We start from the raw sequence: 18,671 nt of genomic DNA, 5'->3' as shown, positions 1-18,671 counted from the left end.
CCCGGAGCAATCACTCACCTCTTTATAGCAGCAGAATCTTCAAGAGTTCACCCCGTGCCTGCAGAATACGGCTTTTTTGCACTATAATTATGGTGTTTTCTGTTCCTCCTGGTGATCCGCTTTCCAGCTGATAAGTCGTGGTGGGACTATTTAAGGAATCTTAATTGCTGTTGAGAGTCTGATAGCACCTACCCCCCTGGGAGGCCACATAGAGTTGCCTTTTGAACACACTGGTTGTTCCACAGGGAATTTTATTTTATTTAGTTACTTATTTTTTCATTTTTTATTTTTTAACATCTTTATTGGAATATAACTGCTTTACAATGGTGTTAGTTTCTGCTTTATAACAAAGTGAATCAGCTATACATATACATATATCCCCATATCTCCTCCCTCTTGCGTCTCCCTCCCTCCCACCCTCCCTATCCCACCCCTCTAGGTGGACACAAACACAGGGACGTTTAGAAGCGGAGGAACTGGGGAGAGACAGCCGTGGGTCAGGCACGTCACTGTTTGGTGGGAGGAGGATTTTTTATTTAGAACTTAAGTCTTCATTGCAAGTTTGTGTTGCTAGAAAAGCTTGAGGGTTTCTTGATGAAACATTGGAGAATCGGATGTGGTTGTAGGTGCCTTAGAACCCCATTTCTAATTAGATGATGCCTGATGGGGCTCAGAGGGGTCCAAGACCCATCAGAATCGGGTTGTGGAGCTAAGGCCCTAGGCCAGTGGTGGGTAAACGAAGTCTTCCTGGGGCCCAGCCACGCCCATTCAATCCCACAGGAGCTGGGCCGGCTTTCGTCCCCACGGAGCCCGAAACTTTTACTACCTGGCCCCTGGCTGGAAATGTTTGCCTACTTCTCATCGAAATGGAAAGATACTAAGACTGTCTTGGGAATTCCCTGGCTGTCCAGTGGTTAGGACTCGGCGCTTTCACTGCTGAGGCCGAGGGTTCAATCCCAGGTCAGGGAACCAAGATCCTACAAGCCGCGTGGAACGGCCAGAAAAACCCAAAAAATAAAACAAAAGGAAAAAAGACTGTCTTCTTTGCTTGATCTGATGGCGGGCCTCTACCGTGCGTTATCTCACGTTATCTCGCTCACTGCCGCTGTGCCATTAATGCTTGTTCCTGTGAGTTTCTGTGCTTAGTTTCTGCTCCAGAGTTAAGTTGGTGGAGGCCTCTGAGCTGAGGCCAAGGGAGCACAGAGTCTGTCTCTGGGGCCCGGCTGGGGACCGGGGAGGGGTGACCGTCCTGTCTTCTCCTCCTCGCAGTACCCGGAAGGCTACCTGGAGGCCCTGGCCAGGAGGGAGAAGGAGAAGGAAAACAGCAAGAGGGCAGCCCTGGAGAAGGAGGAGGACGGGGAGGAGGGCTTCCCGTCCCCCAGGAAGGGCAAGCGGAAAAGCAAGTCGGCTGGTGGGTGTCTCCGCGGCCGTTCTCGTACTCGGGACCCATCCTTGTGTGCGGGGGGGTGGGGGGGCCTCCACCCTCACCCGCCCTGCTCTGTCCCAGGAGGCGACGGGTCCTCGCGAGGGGCACCCAAGAAGACCAAGGTGGAGCCCTACAGCCTCACCACCCAGCAGAGCAACCTCATCAAGGAGGACAAGAGCAACACAAAGCTGTGGACGGAGATCCTGAAGTCGCTCAAGGACGGGCCGGTGAGCCCCCCTACCCTCCCCCGGGCCTGGCCGGGGCCTCTTTCTTTCCATTGTGATAAAATAGAGAAGACATGAAACTGACCATCTGAACTATTTAAAGTGCACAGCTCAGTGGCATTAAGCCTGTCGTGCAACCATCCCCACCATTGTCTCTAGCACTTTCTCATCTTCCCAAACTGAAACTCTGTCCCCGTGAAACGCTGACTCCCCAGCCCCTCCCCCACCATCTACCTTCTGTCTCAGTGGATCCGACTCCTCTAGGGACCTCACATGAGTGGAATCGGACAGTGTGTGTCCTTCTGTGTCTGGTTTCTCTCACTGAGCATCATGTCCTCAGGGTCCATCCGTGTTGTGGCAGGTGTCAGACGCTCCTTCCTTTTTAAGGCTGCGTAATATTCCACTGTGCAGATGGAATTTGTTTATCCATCATCTCTCAGTGGGCACTTGGGTTGCTTCCAGCTTTTGGCTGTTGTGAACAGTGCTGCAGTGACCACAGGTGGGCACGTCTCTGCGGCCCTGTCTTCAGTTCTCTTGGGCGTAAACCCAGAAGTGGGATTGCTGGATCATAAAGTCATTCTGTGTTCAAATTTCCGAGGAACCGCCAAACCGGCGCTGTCTTTTCTTTGATCCTCCTGCCTTAGTGGGGTGAGTGACATTGATGGGTCACTGGAAGTGAGTGGCTCAGCGTCCTCTGGCTGCCCCTGCCTGGTGGGGATTGGCTCTCCATGGCTCACGGTCAGGATCAAACCCAGATCCTCTGAGCCCCGGGCGAGCAGCCCGTTGCTGCTGACGTCCTCTCCTTCTGGACTCTTCCTCCTGGTCATCCCATTGCACGGCCTCTGCCCTCGTGGGTTTCTCTTTGGGGAAGTACCTTCCACCCCAGCCCTCCTGGCTCAGTCTCCCTCCGGCATGAAATCACTGTGGCTGCCCTAACAAGTGAGCCTTTAGGGGTAAAATCCAAGTGTGGGCAGGGCGGGTCCTTCCGGAGGCTCCAGGGGAACATCGGTTCCCACCTTCTCCAGCTTCTAGTGGCGCTGCATCCCTGGCTCGCGGCCCCTCCTGCATCCTCACAGCCAACAGTGCAACATCTCCCGTCTCTCTCTGCTTCTGACCCTCCCGCCTCCCTCTTATAAGGACCCTGTGATGACGCTGGGCTCCCCGGGGAATCCAGGGTCATCCCTGTCTCAAGGGCCTTAACCCCACCTGCGAAGTCCCCTCTGCCCCGTGAGGTGATACGTCCACAGGTCCCGGGATTCGAACGTGGACATCTTAGGAGGCTGTGATTCAGCCGCCCCACGTCCTTCGGGTCTCTCTGCTGACAGGTCACCTTCTCCACGGGGGGACTCTGACCGCCCTCCTTCTGGGGCTCCCTGCTGTCCTTTCCCCAGCACTGCTGTGACCTTTCTGTCTCTCACCTGCTTAATCTCTGGTCTTCCCCGCTGGGCCCCATGCTCCAAGAAGGCAGGCGTTTCTCTGTCTCATCCGCCACTGGAGCCCGGGGTCTGAGCAGCGGGCGGCAGGCAGGCGGTGCCGTGTGTCGCAGGGCTGGGCTCTGTGCCGAGAGAAGCGCTGATGGACTGCGGTCTTGATCTCCAGCCTGCGTGTGCTCCGGTGCCAGAGGATGAGATTCGGGCCAGGGCGAGGGCTAAGCAGGGAATCTGGGGGCCCGTCGTGCTCGTTCACTCTGGGGAACCGAGCCTTTGCCGGGCTCATGCACCCTCTCCTCTGCTTCCAGAAATTCCTGAGCAAAGTGGAGGAGGCGTTCCAGTGTATTTGTTGCCAGGAGCTGGTGTTCCGCCCGATCACGACCGTGTGCCAGCACACCGTGTGCAAGGTGAGTGGGCGCTGAGGGCCCTGGACAGGAGGTCCTGGAGGGGCGATCGGACCCCTGCTGCCAACCTGGGCTTGCCAGTTTTGCTTCTGCACCTCCTGCCCCCGGCCCTTCGAGGGGCTTGAGGGTCTCTTTTCCGGGCGGCCTGGGTTACAGTAGCACCCCAGCCTTAATCACAGGCGCCCATCACTCGCTCCCTGCTCCCCACCCTCCTGGTGCCCCGGAATCCAACGCAAACTCCTCGCCCAGCCATTGCCCACCCTGCCATCGTCCCGAACCTCCAGCCACACCGGCCCTCTGCTGTGCCTTCAACAGGTTGGCGCCTGCTTTCCTTAGGGGCCACACACTGGTCTGGTCCTCTCCAGCCTCTTAGATCCTGGAGGTCCGGTGTGGGAGAGGATGGGCTATTGTCCTGGCCTGGGATCTGGTCATACTAAATGATTAAGTGGGCCGGGCTGGAGAGGCATGAGGCGCTTATCTCCTAGAGGAGCAGGGGGGAAGGCTTCCTGGAGGAGGTGGCATTAACCTGCCACCTGAGGCAGGCCTTGGGGCAGCATCCCAGGTAGGCAGAGTGACCTGTGCAGAAGCTTAGACCCACAGGCATGTTGGAGTAGCCAAGGCCTGTTGGGGACAAGGGCAGGGGAGGGGGGCCCGGTGGCGGGGCTGGAGGGCTCCGGCCAGTGGTCAGTCTTAGGAGGGAAACAGTACCCGATCTGATGCTTTTGAAAAGAGATTGGGAGGGGCTGAGATTGGGCCAGACCAGGGTCTCTCCCCAAGCATTGCTGACGTTTGGGGCCGGATCGTTCTCTGTCGTGGGGTGAATGACACCAGAGTGAACACACCAGGGGATGTCCTGGGTGCTGGGGGGCTGAGCAGCATCCGAGGCCCCTCCCACTCGGTCCCAGGGGTCGCCCAGCTTGGGAAGCGCTGGTCTGCATGTATGGTGTCCTTGCAGTGCCTTCTGGCCAGAGTCGGTCAGTAGGAACTCATGGGCAGTGCAGGCACGTAATTTAGAAGGGACTCTCCCTGCCTCCCGGTCACCCTGGGTCTCTGAGCTGCTCTCTCGCCTCGGGGCCGTCTCGGTCCAGGGCGTCGGGTCACTTATCAGACCAGGGGAGGGACTCTGAGAACATGGGCACTTGGGCAGCACTCGTGCCATGTGGCCTGACCGAGGCCCTTCAGCTGTGTGGCCGGGAGAGACGCCCCTGGGTGTCCGAGGCCGTGTGGAGCCCGAGGGGGCTCAGAAGCTTGGCGGAGCGGGGTGAGAACACATCGTCGGGGTCGGCAGTGTGGCTTTGACCCCCGGCTTTGCCCTTTCTGGCCGTGTGACCTTGGAAAGCCTGTGCTGAGCCCCTTTGCCCCGTGGAAAGGGGCATCGCAGCACCCTTCTGGCTCTGAGGTGTACCCGGCCAGCGCGCAGCCGGACACTGAGACGCGGGGCGCGTGCGAGGTCAGGCCGAGCGGCTCGGAGTCACCACACCTGCGGCCGCCGTGCCGCCGGTGCGAAGGAGGTGGCCCTGGCGAGTGCGTGTCTGTCCTGGGCATCCTCACGACTGTCGTTCGTCTCCAGTGAGCTCAGCGTCTGAGGGGCTGTGGGGAAATGGCTTTGACCCTCCACCCTTATGTCCCAGCGTTTGATTTTGTTTTTACACTATTAAAATATTTTTACTGTGGTAATATACAGATAACATAACCTTTACCGTTTTAACTATTTTTTAGGTGCACAGCTCAGTGGCATTAAGTACATTCACATTGTTGTGCAACTGTCCCCACCATCCACCTCCAGAACTTTCTCATCCTCCCAAACTGAAACTCTGTCCCCATGAAACACTCACTCCCCAGCCCCTCCCCCAGCCCCTGGCCCCCAACCATCTACTTCCTGTCTCTGTGGATCTCACTCTCTAGGGACCTTGCATGAGTGGAATCAGACAGTATCTGTCCTTCTGTGTCTGGCTTCTCTCACTGAGCATCGTGTTCAGGCTCATCCATGTTGTCACGTGTGTCAGAACCTCTTTCCTTTTGAAGGCTGAGTCACGTGGCAGCGTGTGGATGGACCACACTGTGTTTAGCCATCATCCGTGGATGGACTCTTGGTGTTTCCACCTCTTGGCCATTGTGAATCGTGCAGTGGTCCAGAACCTGATTCTGAACCCATGTCTTAGTGTGTTGAGCAGAAAGCACTACCTCTTGTGCCTGGGATCAGGCTATAGACTTTATATTGGAAAAGAACACAGGAGTTGTTTTTTTGTTTTTGTTTTTTGTCTTTGTTGTATTTTTTTGACTGTGCTGGGTCTTCGTTGCTGTGCTTGCACTTTCTCTAGTTGTGGCGAGCGGGGGCTACTCTTTGTTGTGGTGCACGGGCTTCTCATTGTGGTGGCTTCTTTTGTTTCAGAGCACGGGCTCTAGGAGCGCGGGCTCAGTAGTTGTGGCTCGCGCGCTCCGGAGCGCGGGCTCAGTAGTTGTGGCTCGCGCGCTCCAGAGCGCAGGCTCAGTAGTTGTGGCGCACGGGCTTAGCTGCTCCGCGGCGTGTGGGATCTTCCCAGACCAGGACTCGAACCCGTGTACCCTGCATTGACAGGTGGATTTTTAACCACTGGACCACCAGGGAAGTCCAGGAGTTTTTAAAAATAGGGATCAAAAGCAGCCGCCTGCATCCAGCGGTAGCGTGCCGTGGCAGCAGCAGGTTTTCACCAGCTTGGTGTTGCCCCTCACCCAGCTGCCTGGCGCCATCCTTCAGGTGTGTGCGCCTGTGCGGGTGCCTGCTCCCCGTGGCGTCTTCGGCCTGTTGCTCCGACGGGGAGGTAGGGCCCGTCAGCCTCACAGCTCGGGCTCCACCTGGCTCTTCCCCTGGCATCACTGGGTTGACAAGTGGGTTTGAACCCAGAAGTCTGGCTCAGCGTCCAGACTCCCTCCTTCCTCCCTCTCCTCCCGTCTTCTCACCGACACATGTTCATTGAGCATCTCCTCTGGGTTGGGTCTTGTGCTTGGTGCCGGGAGATTCAGGGAGACACAGCCCCCATCTTGGGGAGTGTCTGGTGTGTTACACGCCAGCAGGTTAGTCGACAAGATGATTCCAGAAGGCGGAAGGTGCTGTTTTGAAAGCAGACAGGGTGAGGTGAGGCGGGGATGTTCCAGGGGCTTCGAGGAGGGGTCCTCTGAGGAGGGGACTTGAGCCGAGGCACGGGTGACGAGAGAGCCAGGGCATGGACCTGTCAGGTGGTGTGACCTGCAGGTACAGGGGCCTGGTGGCCGGGATGACCTTGGAGTCTTTTTTTTTTTTTTGGCCACACCGCTCGGCTTGTGGGATCTTAGTTCCCTGACCAAGGATTGAACCCGCGCCCATAGCAGTGAAAGTGCAGAGTCCTAACCACTGGACCGCCAGGGAATTCCCTGGAGACCTTGGAGTCATTGAGCCTGGGGCAGCCGGGCTGGTGATGGGCAGCCAGCAGTGGCAAGTGAGACTGAGGGTCAGGAGGGGCCTCTGGGCTCCCGACACCGCCCCGGGGGGACCGTGGGTGGCCAGGAGCACCTCTCACCACCCGCTCTCCCGCAGGATTGCCTGGACAGGTCCTTCAGGGCCCAGGTGTTCAGCTGCCCGGCCTGCCGCTATGACCTGGGCCGGAGCTACGCCATGCACGTGAACCAGCCGCTGCAGGCTGTCCTTAACCAGCTCTTCCCTGGCTACGGGAGCGGACGGTGATCCTCAAGCACTTCTCGCCGGGTGTTTTTTTAAAAAAACATTATCGGGGAGGGGGGGGTCTGTGGCCCCCATTTTATTTTTAGTGAGCTTAACTTAAACATGTAGTTTTTCCTCCACTTCCTAAAAAAAAAAAAAAGCCTCGTCTTCCCGGTTTGGTCTCTTTTTTTTTTTTTTTTTAATCTATAAAACTTTCAGGAATTTGTATTATGACTCAAAGGAAGGAAGAAAGTTGGACTTCTCTGTGTTTTTATTTTGGTTTTAAAAATAAATAAATAAATAAATAAAAAGCCTGCAATTTATCAGCGGAAAAAAAAAAACCCTAAAAACAAAAAAACGAACAAAAAAAAATTGTTTTTCTTCTGAGGATGGAATTAGAAACAACTTGGCGTGAAGGCCACTGAAATCCCCAGCATCAGATTCTCAGCTGTTCTGGCCGCTGACTCGCAAGACGGCTCCGGGCTGCCTAGAACAATCTTTTCAAGGTTGGCGGGTCAGGCCCCCCAGAGGTGACATCCCGCCTGGCGGTGGCCCTGGGTGTGGTGTTGGCCCTGCGTCGCCGGCAGGAAAGTGTTCAAAGGAAAAGCGGAGAGGTCCCGTTGGGCACAGTTGAACCCCCCCGCCTCCAAGCCATCCCCCACCGGGCTGCTTCCGCGTCCCCACCGGCCACCCAAGCAGAGAGCTGGGGCCACACCGAAGCTACCTCCGCTGGACTCTTTCCCTCCATGGGGGCCGATGGGCGGCCCAGCGACGTCCCCTCTGGACGCCACGGAAGCAAACGCCTGGGGCCACGTTCAAGTGCCTTTGGTCCCTCCTTCCTTCTTCAACGCGGTGCTCTTTCTCAGCACTGAATTGTTGACAGTGCCAACCGGAATCTCAAACTGTGGTCCTCCAGCGCCTCCCTGGGGACCCCGGGTGAGCGAGTGGGGACGATGGGACTTTTGTCGATCCTCGAAGTTGAATTTTCAACTCGCCAATTGGGAATTACAAGAGGGAAACTTTAAAAAAAAAAAACAAAAAAAAACACCTTTTCTAAATGAAATTTTTTTTGTAGTTACTGTACATGTACCGAGAAAGCTAATAACTTAGGGTTTGGTTGTGTTTTTTTTGGGGGGGGGGGAGTTTTGTGTTTTTTGGAATGATTTGTTAATGTTTCTAACTTGACCAAAGTTTGCAGCTTATACCTCAACAGAACAGGGATATTTTAAATCACATAACTGCAGACAAACTGGAGCGATATCGTTTTAAAAGTTTCTCTTTTTTTCCTTATTATTAGGTGCTTAATGTATTAGGAATAAATGACGAAATCCTGTGTAGGCTTTTTTTATGAAGTTCAATATTCTCTGTCCAGGTTTTAGATTCTCAGAATAAATGCCTTTTACAGATGCATTTGGTTGTGTCTTCTATTTGCAAAGTGCTTTGTAGCCCACCAGGCACTTTTATAGCTAGTAACACATTTTTTCCTTACAAAAACCCCGGGAGTCAGACTAGGCAGGTGGCATTGTTCCCACTTTGCAGATGAGAAAACTGAGTCCCACAAGGTCCAAGTGACGTGCAGCGGTCCATAGGGGCCAAACCAGGCCTTCTGGCTTGGAGCCAGATGTCACTTAGTGTCACTAAGGTGGGTGGCACTGTCCCCATTTACATTAGAAGAAACAGGCTGTTGTGGTCCCCCACTAGGAGACTGGCTCTGCCTTGAGTGGGTGTCAGCAGCCTGAATCATCAACTAAGGAGCTCCTTGACCCCAGGGGGCCCTCTGCAGGCCTGGGGAGATGGGGGTACATGGGGGTGTGGAGGCTGGTGACCTGAAATGCTGTTTCCAGCAGGAGTCAGAGGCCAAGGATGAGGCAAGGTTTTTTTGTTTTTATTTTTTTAATTAATTTTTATTGGAGTATGGTTGCTTTACAATGGTGTGTTAGCCTCCGCTGCACAACAAAATGAATCAGCCACACACATAAAGATATCCCCTCCCTTTTGGATTTCCCTCCCATTTACCACAGTGCATTAGGCAGAGTTCCCTGTGCTATACAGCATGTTCCCATCATTTGTCTATTTTATACATAGTATCAATAGTGTATATGTGTCAATCCCAGTCTCCCAGTTCCTCCCACCCCACCCCTTTCCCCCTTGGGGAAAATGTCTGTTTAGGTCTTCTGCCCATTTTTTGATTGGGTTGTTTGTTTTTTTGATATTGAGCTGTATGAGCTGCTTGTATATTTTGGAGATTAATCCTTTGTCCGTTGCTTTGTTTGCAAATATTTTCTCCCATTCTGAGGGTTGTCTTTTTGTCTCGTTTATGGCTTTTTTTTGTTTTGTTTTTTGTTTGTTGTCTTGTTTCTTTCATTCTTTTTTTTGGCCATGCTGCACGGTTTGGCTTGCAGGATCTTAGTTCCCTGACCAGGCATCAAACTCATGCCCCCTGCAATAGAAGTGTGAAGTCCTAACCACTGGACCACCAGGGAATTCCCCAAGGATGAGGCAAGTTTAATAATCAACTCCAGGGAAGGTGATAGTGCTGAGTTCTGCAGATGCCATTACTCACACCAACCTATCACTGGCACCTTGTACGGATGGTTAGACAATGACGTGGGCAGATCTAATTTAAGAAACAGGGATTTCCCTGGCGGTCTGGTGGTTGGGACTTCGCCTTCCAATGCAGGGGCGCGGGTTTGATCCCTGGTCGGGGAACTAAGATCCCGCTTGCCTCGTGGCCAAAAAACCAAAATGTAAAACAGAAGCAATATTGTAGTGAATTCAATAAAGACTTTAAAAATGGTCCATGTCAAAAAAAATCTTAAAAAAAACAAGCACAATAAAGCTCTGCCTCTTTTGGACCTTCAAATATGTCAAGCGTGTCCTTGAAAACATTATGCTAAGTGAAAGAGGGCAATCACACGATCGTATATGATATGATCTCATTCACATGAAATGCTCAACACAGGGATCTGTAGGGACAGAAAGCAGATTAGTGTAGCGATGCTTAGCCAGTAGGGAGGGAGAGGGGGTGAGAGCTAGAGGGTGCGGGGTTCATTTTGGGGAGATGAAAATGTTCTAAATTTGGTGACGATTGCACATACCTGTGGATGTACTAAAATCCTTTGAACTGTACAGTATACGAGTTATATCTCAAAAAAAAAAAATCAAAGTGTGAACATGAAATAAAAATAGGAAAGATGCCCAGCTATGAGGATCAGAGGAAACTCCATAAATGTCCCCAAGTGGGCCGCACACAGGGGCAGGACACCCTGAGGTGCGTTAATTGTGGAGATTGTGGAATTTTTTTGTTTCTCACATAAAAGTTAAGAACAATGTCATTGTTAAAAATGAGCAAACCCCAGAAAAGTGTATGTGCACTGCTATGCAGAAATAATCACAATGTAAGGTGTATTCATTTCCTGGTAGACTTTTGGTAGTTTTAATTTTTTTATAGCAGTTTTATTGAGATATATTGCACATGCCATAACACCCGCTTAAAGTATACAGTTCAGTGGGTTTTAGTATATTTGCACAGTTGTGCAATCATCACCTCTGTCTAGTTCCAGAATTTCATCCCCCCTCAAAAGAAGCCCGATCCCCATTAGCAGTCACTTCCCACCCCTCCCCAGCCTCTGGCAACCATTAACCTACTTTCTGTCTGGATTTGCCTGTTCTGGGTGCTTCATATAAATAAATTCATACAACACATAGTTTTTTTGTGTCTGGCTTCTCTCACTGACCCTGGTGTTTTCAAGGTCCATCCAACGTTGTAGCAAGTGTCAGCACTTCACTCCTTTTTATGGCTGAGTAATATTCCAGGGTGTGGATGGACCACCTTTTAAAATCTACCTGGTTGGTTGTTTTTTTTTTTTTTCTTAGTGTAAAACTTCCTTCTCTCCCTCCACCCCACGTTATAAAATTAATACATAATCCCTTCAGAACATTTGGAAACTGAATATATGAAGAAAAAGCTAAAGCACATAGTCCTGCCCCTGAGAGGGTTAATATTTTTAGGCTTTATTTATACATGTGTGTTGGTACTGCAGCATTCAACCTCAGAACAACTGAGGCATAGACAGGTTAAGTGGCTTACTCGAGGACATGGCAAAGCCATGGTACATATTTGTTTACAGATGTTTCTCCATGTATTTATTACTTTTTAAATATTTATTTATTTATTTGGTTGTGTGGGGTCTTAGTTGCAACAGGCGGGCTCCTTAGTTGTGGCATGCGAACTCTCAGCTGCAGCATGCATGTGGGATCTAGTTCCCTGACCAGGGATCGAACCCAGGCCCCCTGCATTGGGATCGAGGAGTCCTATCCACTGTGCTGCCGGGAAAGTCCCTCCAAGTATTTGTTTTATATACAAATTTAAAGAACGACATTAGGACAGTAGTGTATATACTATTTTGTGCCGGTTTTTCTTTTCTATTCAGTTCATTGATGGGGTAGCCTGCTTTGTCTAGCACCTAAACAAACACATGAGCCGTGGTCTGGTGTTTACATTATGTGTCTGTGCTCATAAAAGTGAAACGTATACTACACATGTGTCTAGCAATATCTGCTTGGCATGAAATGGAATGTTAGAATTCCTCCTCCAAATGTATTTGTTTTCTAAAAAATTTTTTTTATTAAAAAAATTAAAAAAAATATTTTTATGTTTATTTTGGCTGCACCACGTGTCTTGCAGGATCATAGTTCCCTGACCAGGGATTGAAGCCGGGCCACGGCGGCGAAAGTGCCGAGTCCTAACCATTGGACCACCAAGGATATACCCCCCAAATGTATTTCTAAAAATTTATTTTTTAGAGACATAGGAAGATCTAGGGACTTCCCTGGCAGTCCAGTGGTTAAGACTCTGTGCTTCCACTGCAGGGGGGCACGGGTTCGATCCCTGCTCAGGGAGCTAAGCCGCAAGCCATGTGGTGCAGCCAAAAGATAAAAGTAAAGACATAGGAGGATCTATTTTTCTGTCCATCTCTATCTTTTATGCATCAGACTAGCCCATAAGCAGAAGCTGGAGGGGAGTTTTGGGAAAGCAGAGGAATGTGAAGAACAGTTAGAAACAAGCTGGCCTTGGGTCATCTGAAGGCCAGTGCCAGAGGTCCTCCTGACCTTACTTAGGGACAGATGCCTGTGATTCCCAGCCCCAGCCCTTTGTGAGATCTGCACCTGTCTGCAAAGACTGGAAGATGATTAGTGAGTTGTTCTCAAGTTAATTTGTCCATTTGAAAATTCTGAGACTGAGTCCTTCCTGCTTTGCATAGGACACCTTTTAATTAAATGACAGTGATTATAGTTTTCTTTCCTAACATTTTGTTATGAAAACTCTCAAACGTAGAAAAGTTGAAAGGACTGTATGGTGAACCGTCAAATATACTTCCTGACTGGATTCTACAATTGTGAAGTTTCTTAACATATAGATGGCATTTTAAAAAGTCCCCCTAAGAACCCTCCTACGCTCTTGGTGGGAATGTAAATTGGTGAATTGGTGCACCACTGTGGTGAACAGTACGGAGGTTCCTTAAAAAGCTAAAAATAGAGTTACCATATGATCCAGCAATCCCACTCCTGGGCATATATCCAGAGAAAACTCTAATTGAAAATATACATGCACCCCAATGTTCACAGCAGCACTATTTACAATAGCCAAGACATGGAAGCAACCTAAATGTCCACTGACAGGTGAATGGATAAAGAAGATGTGGTACATATATACAATGGGATATTAGCCATAAAAAAGAATGAAATAATGCCATTTGTAGCAACATGGATGGACCTAGAGATTCTCATACTGAGTGAAGTAAGCCAGACAAAGACAAATAACATATGATATCACTTATATGTGAAATCTAAAATATGATACAAATGAACTTATTTACAAAACAGAAACAGACTCACAGATTTAGAAAACAAATTTATGGTTACCAAAGGGAAAAGGGGGTGGGGGAGGGGTAAATTAGAAGTTTGGGATTAGCAGATACAAGCTATTATATATAAAATAAACAACAAGGTCCTACTGTATAGCACAGGAAACTATATTCAATATGCTGTAATAAACCATAATGGAAAAGAATATGAAAAAGAATATATATATATATTTATGTATGTATACACATTAAAACTGAATCATTTCGCTGTACAGCAGAAACTAACATAACATTGTAAATCAACTGTACTGGAATTTAAAAAAAAAAAAAGGAACTTGAGAAAAAAATTATAAAAAGTCCCCCTAAGCAAAATTGGGAAGCTGACAACCTATTTAGGTCCCCCAATTAAAAAAAAAAAAAAAATTCCAGAGTCTGTGAAATCCAAACACCTGGAATTCACTGTCTAACGGGGTTAACTAGGAAGTAGAGAAAAAAAAAGGCTAGGGGTAGGGGGATCCCCATACGATTGCACTTTTGAGCCTATATTACTGCTACCAGATTACATTTCTGTCTTTCCCACGGGTTAGGGAGTTCCTTGGGAGCAGTTACTGGTTCCTACTTTTTAAGTTAAATTTTAACTGCTTGAGGGAATATCTGAATATGGCCCCATGACGATGTAAATCACCCTAGAGCAGATTAAACTCCTCACCAACTACACTTTTTACCAAGGTGGATCCCTCCTCTCCACAAAGATTTAGTTTACTCAGTTTGGTGATGGCCTTGTTCTGCGCATTGCCACAGGTATGGGCTCTTAGAAACCACAGGACAGTTGCTCTGCGTTCCTTTCCATAACGGTATTGTTCAGAATTCTGGACCATTCTGCAGCTCTCCACATGGCTTGTAGGGGAATCATTCCATGACAGTACATGTAGATCTACCCCCTTTTCAATTGCTACATAGTTAAAAGTATTCCAGAGTACCCTGTGCCACAAGCTATTTATATAATCTGGAAACAGTTGTGTACAGCGCTGCAGCCGCATACTTGAACCAGGCAAGCTCCACGCTCCGGACCCTTTCTCAGGGTACAGGACTTACAGGAACAGAGCGTAGATGCACTCGCCACGTTATTAGGAAATATCGAATTGTCCGATTTACATTCCTGCCTACGAAATGGGGGCGTGCCTAGCCTACTGCTTGGTATGCAATTAATAATCATGATGATGACGATAATGGCAAACCTTAATTAAATGCTCACTTGGCGAAGTCACATGGTCAAAGGCTTTACGTGCCTCCTCTCACCAATTCGCGCAAACTTCCCAGGAGAGGGGCCGACGGTGAGGGGTTGTATCGTCGTCATATCCATTTCACAGGGGAAACTGCGGCCCAGCGAGGTTACTTCTCTGGAGGCCAACCACAGTGAGGGATGTGAGCCCAGCTGAGCTTTGAACCTAAGTCAGGAGGCACCAAACTCCTTGCCTCCCTTACGTTTTAGGGAAGTCGGCGAAGGTCACCTAGCTTTATCCTGAAGGCCTGGCGCCTTTGCAAAGTTTTGTCGATTGCAACGGAAATGAACTTGGAATTTTTTTGGGGGGGGAGGGGGTAGGGGAGGCAGGAGCGCTTGCTGCTTGACTTTTATTTCACCAGTTCTCAGTTCTCCTCCTTTGTAAATTGAGTTACGTTGGAGCTATGTTTCCTAAATCGGGACTTTGCGAATTGGAGAACGCTGAACCCAATTTCCGGCTCTGGGTCTCGAACCCCCTCTCCGAGCCTGCCAGGCGCGGTGCTGATGTTGTGCTGGAGCTCACGTACTCAGCTGCAGCCTGATAACCAGGGCGGGGCCCGGGCCGTGATTGGCACCCGCCCCAGCCAGTCCGTGCCTGGGGCTGACCCCGTAAGCCAATAGTCTCTTGCCCCCGTGCGGTCGTTGGGCGGTCCCCGAGGCGCCCTTGTCAATCTGAGGCCTAGCGCCGTCCTGTTGGTCGCGGCCTCTTGGCTGGCGTGCGCAGCCTGCAATGAGAACCAAGCCGGTCAGCGGGCACGTGGGTGGGCGCCGGCGTGTCCTAGTCGGCCGGCCAGTGGCGAGGCGAGACCGGCGCCTGCGCCCGCCCAATCGAGGCGCGCAGGGGGCGGGCCGTGCGGTGTTGGTGGGCCCCGCGGAGGGGAGGGGCGGAGCTGTCAGCGGCAGCCAATGGGTGCGCGGGCGTGGGCTCGGTGGCCAATGGCAGCCGGGGCGGAGCTGGCGCGCGGCCTTATAAGCCCCGCCCGGGGCGCTCGCGGAGGGCTCGGCCGCCAGCGACCGAGCGGGGCCCGGCCCGAGCAGGGCCTGGGGGTGCGACGCCGAGGGCGGGGGAGCGCGCGCCGCAGCTCCGGACCGGGCCGCGCGCGCCGCCTCAGGTGAGCCCGCGGGGAGGCGGCCGCCGCGTCCGAGCACGGGCCCCGTCGCCGCCGCCGCCCCCGCGCCGCGCCTGGGGCTGCGGGCGGGCGGGCGTCCGGGACTCGAGGCCCAGGCCTCGGGCGCGGCCTGCTCGGGCCGCGGCCGCAGTGCTTTGTCCCGGCCCGCGAGGCGGTTGGGGGCGTTAACCGCCCGGCCCCGGGCGCTCGCCGGGCCTCGGGCGGGGGCGGCGCGGCCGGACAATGGCGGGGCCGGGGGCGGGAGGCGGGGGCGCCCTGCCCGGGCCGGGGGCGCGCGGGGGCTGGGCCGGGGCGTCCCCGCCGGCCCCGCACAAAAGATGACAGCGTGGGTGGCCGGCCCGGCTGGCCCTGCCTGGCGGGGCCCTCCCCTTCCATTATTCACAACAAACCTAATAATTAAAAAAAAAATAATAGTAAAGAGAAAGAGAGAGAGAGAGAGATATCCCAGGCCCTGGGTGAAACCCGCCTCCATTTCCGGCCCTTTGGGCACTGGTGGGGTTAACGGGGCGCTTCCCAGCGGTGTCCCCCGAAATGTCCATCACTGCATCCCACCCCACTGCCCGAGTCAACCGCCGTGCCATCGCGACTCCAAACTCGCACCCCATTTCCCTGAGCCCACCTAAAATAAGCATGCAATCAGAATTTCTTATAAAAAAATGTATCCACTTGATATGCACATAGCAGTTTCCAGACGCGTGCCCCCACGGCCTTCCCCTCTCTGCCCGATCGCCATCTCGAAGGCCCCTTCTCTGTAGAAATAAATCCTGGTGTCGCTCCCGCGGGGACCCCTTGGGGTGTCCTCTCCAGCCCCGTGGGATCTGGGGGACGGATTCATTCTGAAAGCGACCTGCCCTAGATCTGCAAGGGCCTGGGTCTCCGCCCAGTGGGCGCAATGACACCAGGCAGAATGGGGTGCGCGTCTGCCGGGGCCAGGATGGAAGGTTTTATAGGGGATTTTTTTCCCTTGGGGGCTGGGGAGACGTGGACTGCTTCTTGGTGTGTCCCATCTGTTTGGTTGGGGGAGGATGCTTTTGTTTTAATGATTCAGGTGCACCTGGGAACTGTTTCCCGAGTTATGAAACTAGTGAGAAGGTTGTTCTGTGCAATGGAGCCCAACAATCCTGTGATATGTAAAGAGTGTGTCCTTTTCCATGTGTTTCTGTCCGTGGCATGCATTCAGCAAGCTCCTGTGGCTCCCACTGGCTGCCAGCGCTGTCTTAGGGTCTGAGGTTGCCTGCCTCACCCCTCTGCCTCAGCAGCCATTTATCCGGCTGTCCCCAGGCTGGAGAAAGCCCCTAAAAGGGGCTCACTACATGACTTCTTTGGGCTTTCCGCGCTGCCGTGCAAGAGCCGGTGACTCGCCTAATTCTCCAATAATAGCTTCCTTATGAGGCGTCGGGAGGGTTTGTCAACTCCCCGGTCAGCTTTTCCTCACCACCCTCGCAAAAGCAGTGGGCAGCCTCTGTGGTCTTTGTAGTTTGCTTTTTGGAATCTCTAAGGACAGAGTGTAAAAGTCTGGAGTCAACTTGTGATCATCTGAGGGGAGGGTTTCTGAAACTCGCTGGCCCTCTTTCCGTGTTTCTGATTGGACACTTGGCAAACGTTGGTGCTCCCCTTTTGTGCCGGGGGCACCTCCGCGGTCAGACCGCCCTGCCCTGGGGGAGGTCACCTCCGCGAGCAGAGGTGCAGTTGCATAAATGCTCCCAGGTTTTGCGGTGATTCAAGCAGATACTGTGTCACGCGCTGCATGTGCGTGTGTGTGCGTGTATGTGTGTGTGTGTGTGTGTGTGTGTGTGTGTGCGCGCGCGCGTGAGTGTGTCGTTGTCGAGACAATTTCTGTCCAGATTTTAGTAACAATTGTTTTTCTCGCATTTTCTAATCCTTGCCACTTTGGGGAGTGGGCTGCTAAGGAGGTGTTAAGAGCTTAAAGGTGTGGCTGATCAGTCATTTAGGACCCCGCCCTGCCTTTGTTGTACTTTGCTGTCTCCTAGTAAAGACCCTTCCCCAGTCCCTCTGGGGTGGTCGGGGGGCCCTGCATGCCCCTCTCTCCCTGCCTGGCCGCTCTGCTATACTTGACCCTGCATTTCCCCTCCTCCTCTGTGGTGTCTTGCCCCTGCCCTCCTGAGCCCCGCCCCTTCCCCTGGCCGGGCCCAGCCGGAGCCTCAGCCCTGGGGAGCCCATTTGTTCCTTGGTTCCATCTGACACTCACCTGGCCTGCGGACATTGGGTTTTGAGCACTGGGGCAGGTTGCAGGGAGTCCCTAACTTCAGGGGGCTTTGGGTCTAGTGGGGGAAAGGGAGAGATGGGTGTCCCGAGGTGTGGGCACAACTGTGCTGGCAGTGTGGTGCCCACTGCCCCGAGGGGCCCGGCTCAGGGAGTGGGCAGCACGGGGTGAGAGGGGTGAGGGCCGAGGTGTGGGCAAATGACCATTTCCGGCTGTCTCTCTTCCCGGGATCTGGAAGTGTGGGGGGCAGGTTCAGAGCTGTGAGGCCCTGTGCCAGTCACTTGCTCAAGAACAAAGCTGGCCGGGGGCGTGGGGGGCGGGCGGGGGAGCAGTCACTAAACTTTCCCAAGCCCACTGGGCAGAGGCTGGGGGAAGAGCGTGGAAAGCAAAGGAACTGCGGGCAGACTGCACGACTGTGAGGTCACCCCCCCCCCGCCCCCACCCCATGCCTCTCTGCCAGCCCCGGGGGGTTCCTGGCTGTGCTCCAGAGACCTGTCTCCCCACACCCCCGGGCTGCTCAGTGGGACCTCACCCCCACAGCTCTGACCTGCCCTGCCCCGGTTCCTCCACTTCTGGCTGAGGACACCGGACGGAGGAGAGGGGCTGAACCTGGACTCCCTTCTGACCTGTGTTCTTGTTGGTGCCCCTGGATTCCTGTCCTTGACTCCATTCCCCAAACAGAGTCTGAAAGATCCAGGTTCACATGCCTCCTCTGAGGCATGACTCTGGGCCTTGCTTTCCTCATCTGTAAAATGGGTATAATAAGAGCCCATGCTGGGTCATTGAGGGGGTCAAAGGGGATGAGAGTCACTGTGGCTTCACACAGTGCCAGGGTGCTCTGAACCTGGCGCTGATTTCTTACTGCCGTCAGGTCCCTTCCTACTCTGCCCCGTTCACGTTCAGGGCTGGGTCGTTCTCTGGGGGGGTCTGTCCCGGGCACTGTGGGGTGTGGAGCAGCATCCCTGGCTCCCACCCCATTGATGCCAGGAGCACCCCTACCCCCACAGT

General features: G+C 52.8%; 2 protein-coding genes across 7 annotated transcripts in view; both read left to right on the top strand.

The window, feature by feature from the left end:
* The window catches only part of UHRF1 (ubiquitin like with PHD and ring finger domains 1), a 32,835-nt gene extending 24,268 nt beyond the window's left edge, over positions 1-8,567 (top strand). For 3 of the 6 annotated variants that reach the window (XM_082379224.1, XM_082379221.1, XM_082379220.1), the window contains 4 exons: positions 1,270-1,411; positions 1,508-1,653; positions 3,389-3,487; positions 7,038-8,567. In XM_082379224.1, coding sequence (XP_082235350.1) covers positions 1,270-1,411; positions 1,508-1,653; positions 3,389-3,487; positions 7,038-7,184 — 534 coding nt within the window. In that variant the 3' untranslated portion in view covers positions 7,185-8,567. Of the gene's footprint in view, positions 1-1,269; positions 1,654-3,388; positions 3,488-7,037 lie in introns of all 6 variants that reach the window. The other 3 variants (XM_082379223.1, XM_082379222.1, XM_082379219.1) reach the window with 1 other exon arrangement.
* Positions 8,568-15,297: 6,730 nt separating this feature from the next.
* KDM4B (lysine demethylase 4B) overlaps positions 15,298-18,671 on the top strand; it is a 141,009-nt gene continuing 137,635 nt past the window's right edge. The window contains 1 exon segment of the mRNA XM_082379184.1: positions 15,298-15,421. The gene's annotated coding sequence lies outside the window, so the exon portion shown is untranslated.

Source organism: Balaenoptera borealis (genome assembly GCF_965194805.1).
Source record: "Balaenoptera borealis genome assembly, chromosome: 2".
Classification (NCBI taxonomy): domain Eukaryota; kingdom Metazoa; phylum Chordata; class Mammalia; order Artiodactyla; family Balaenopteridae; genus Balaenoptera; species Balaenoptera borealis.
The sequence above is the reverse complement of the archived record's forward strand: the minus strand, read 5'-3'. Positions and strand labels throughout refer to the sequence as shown.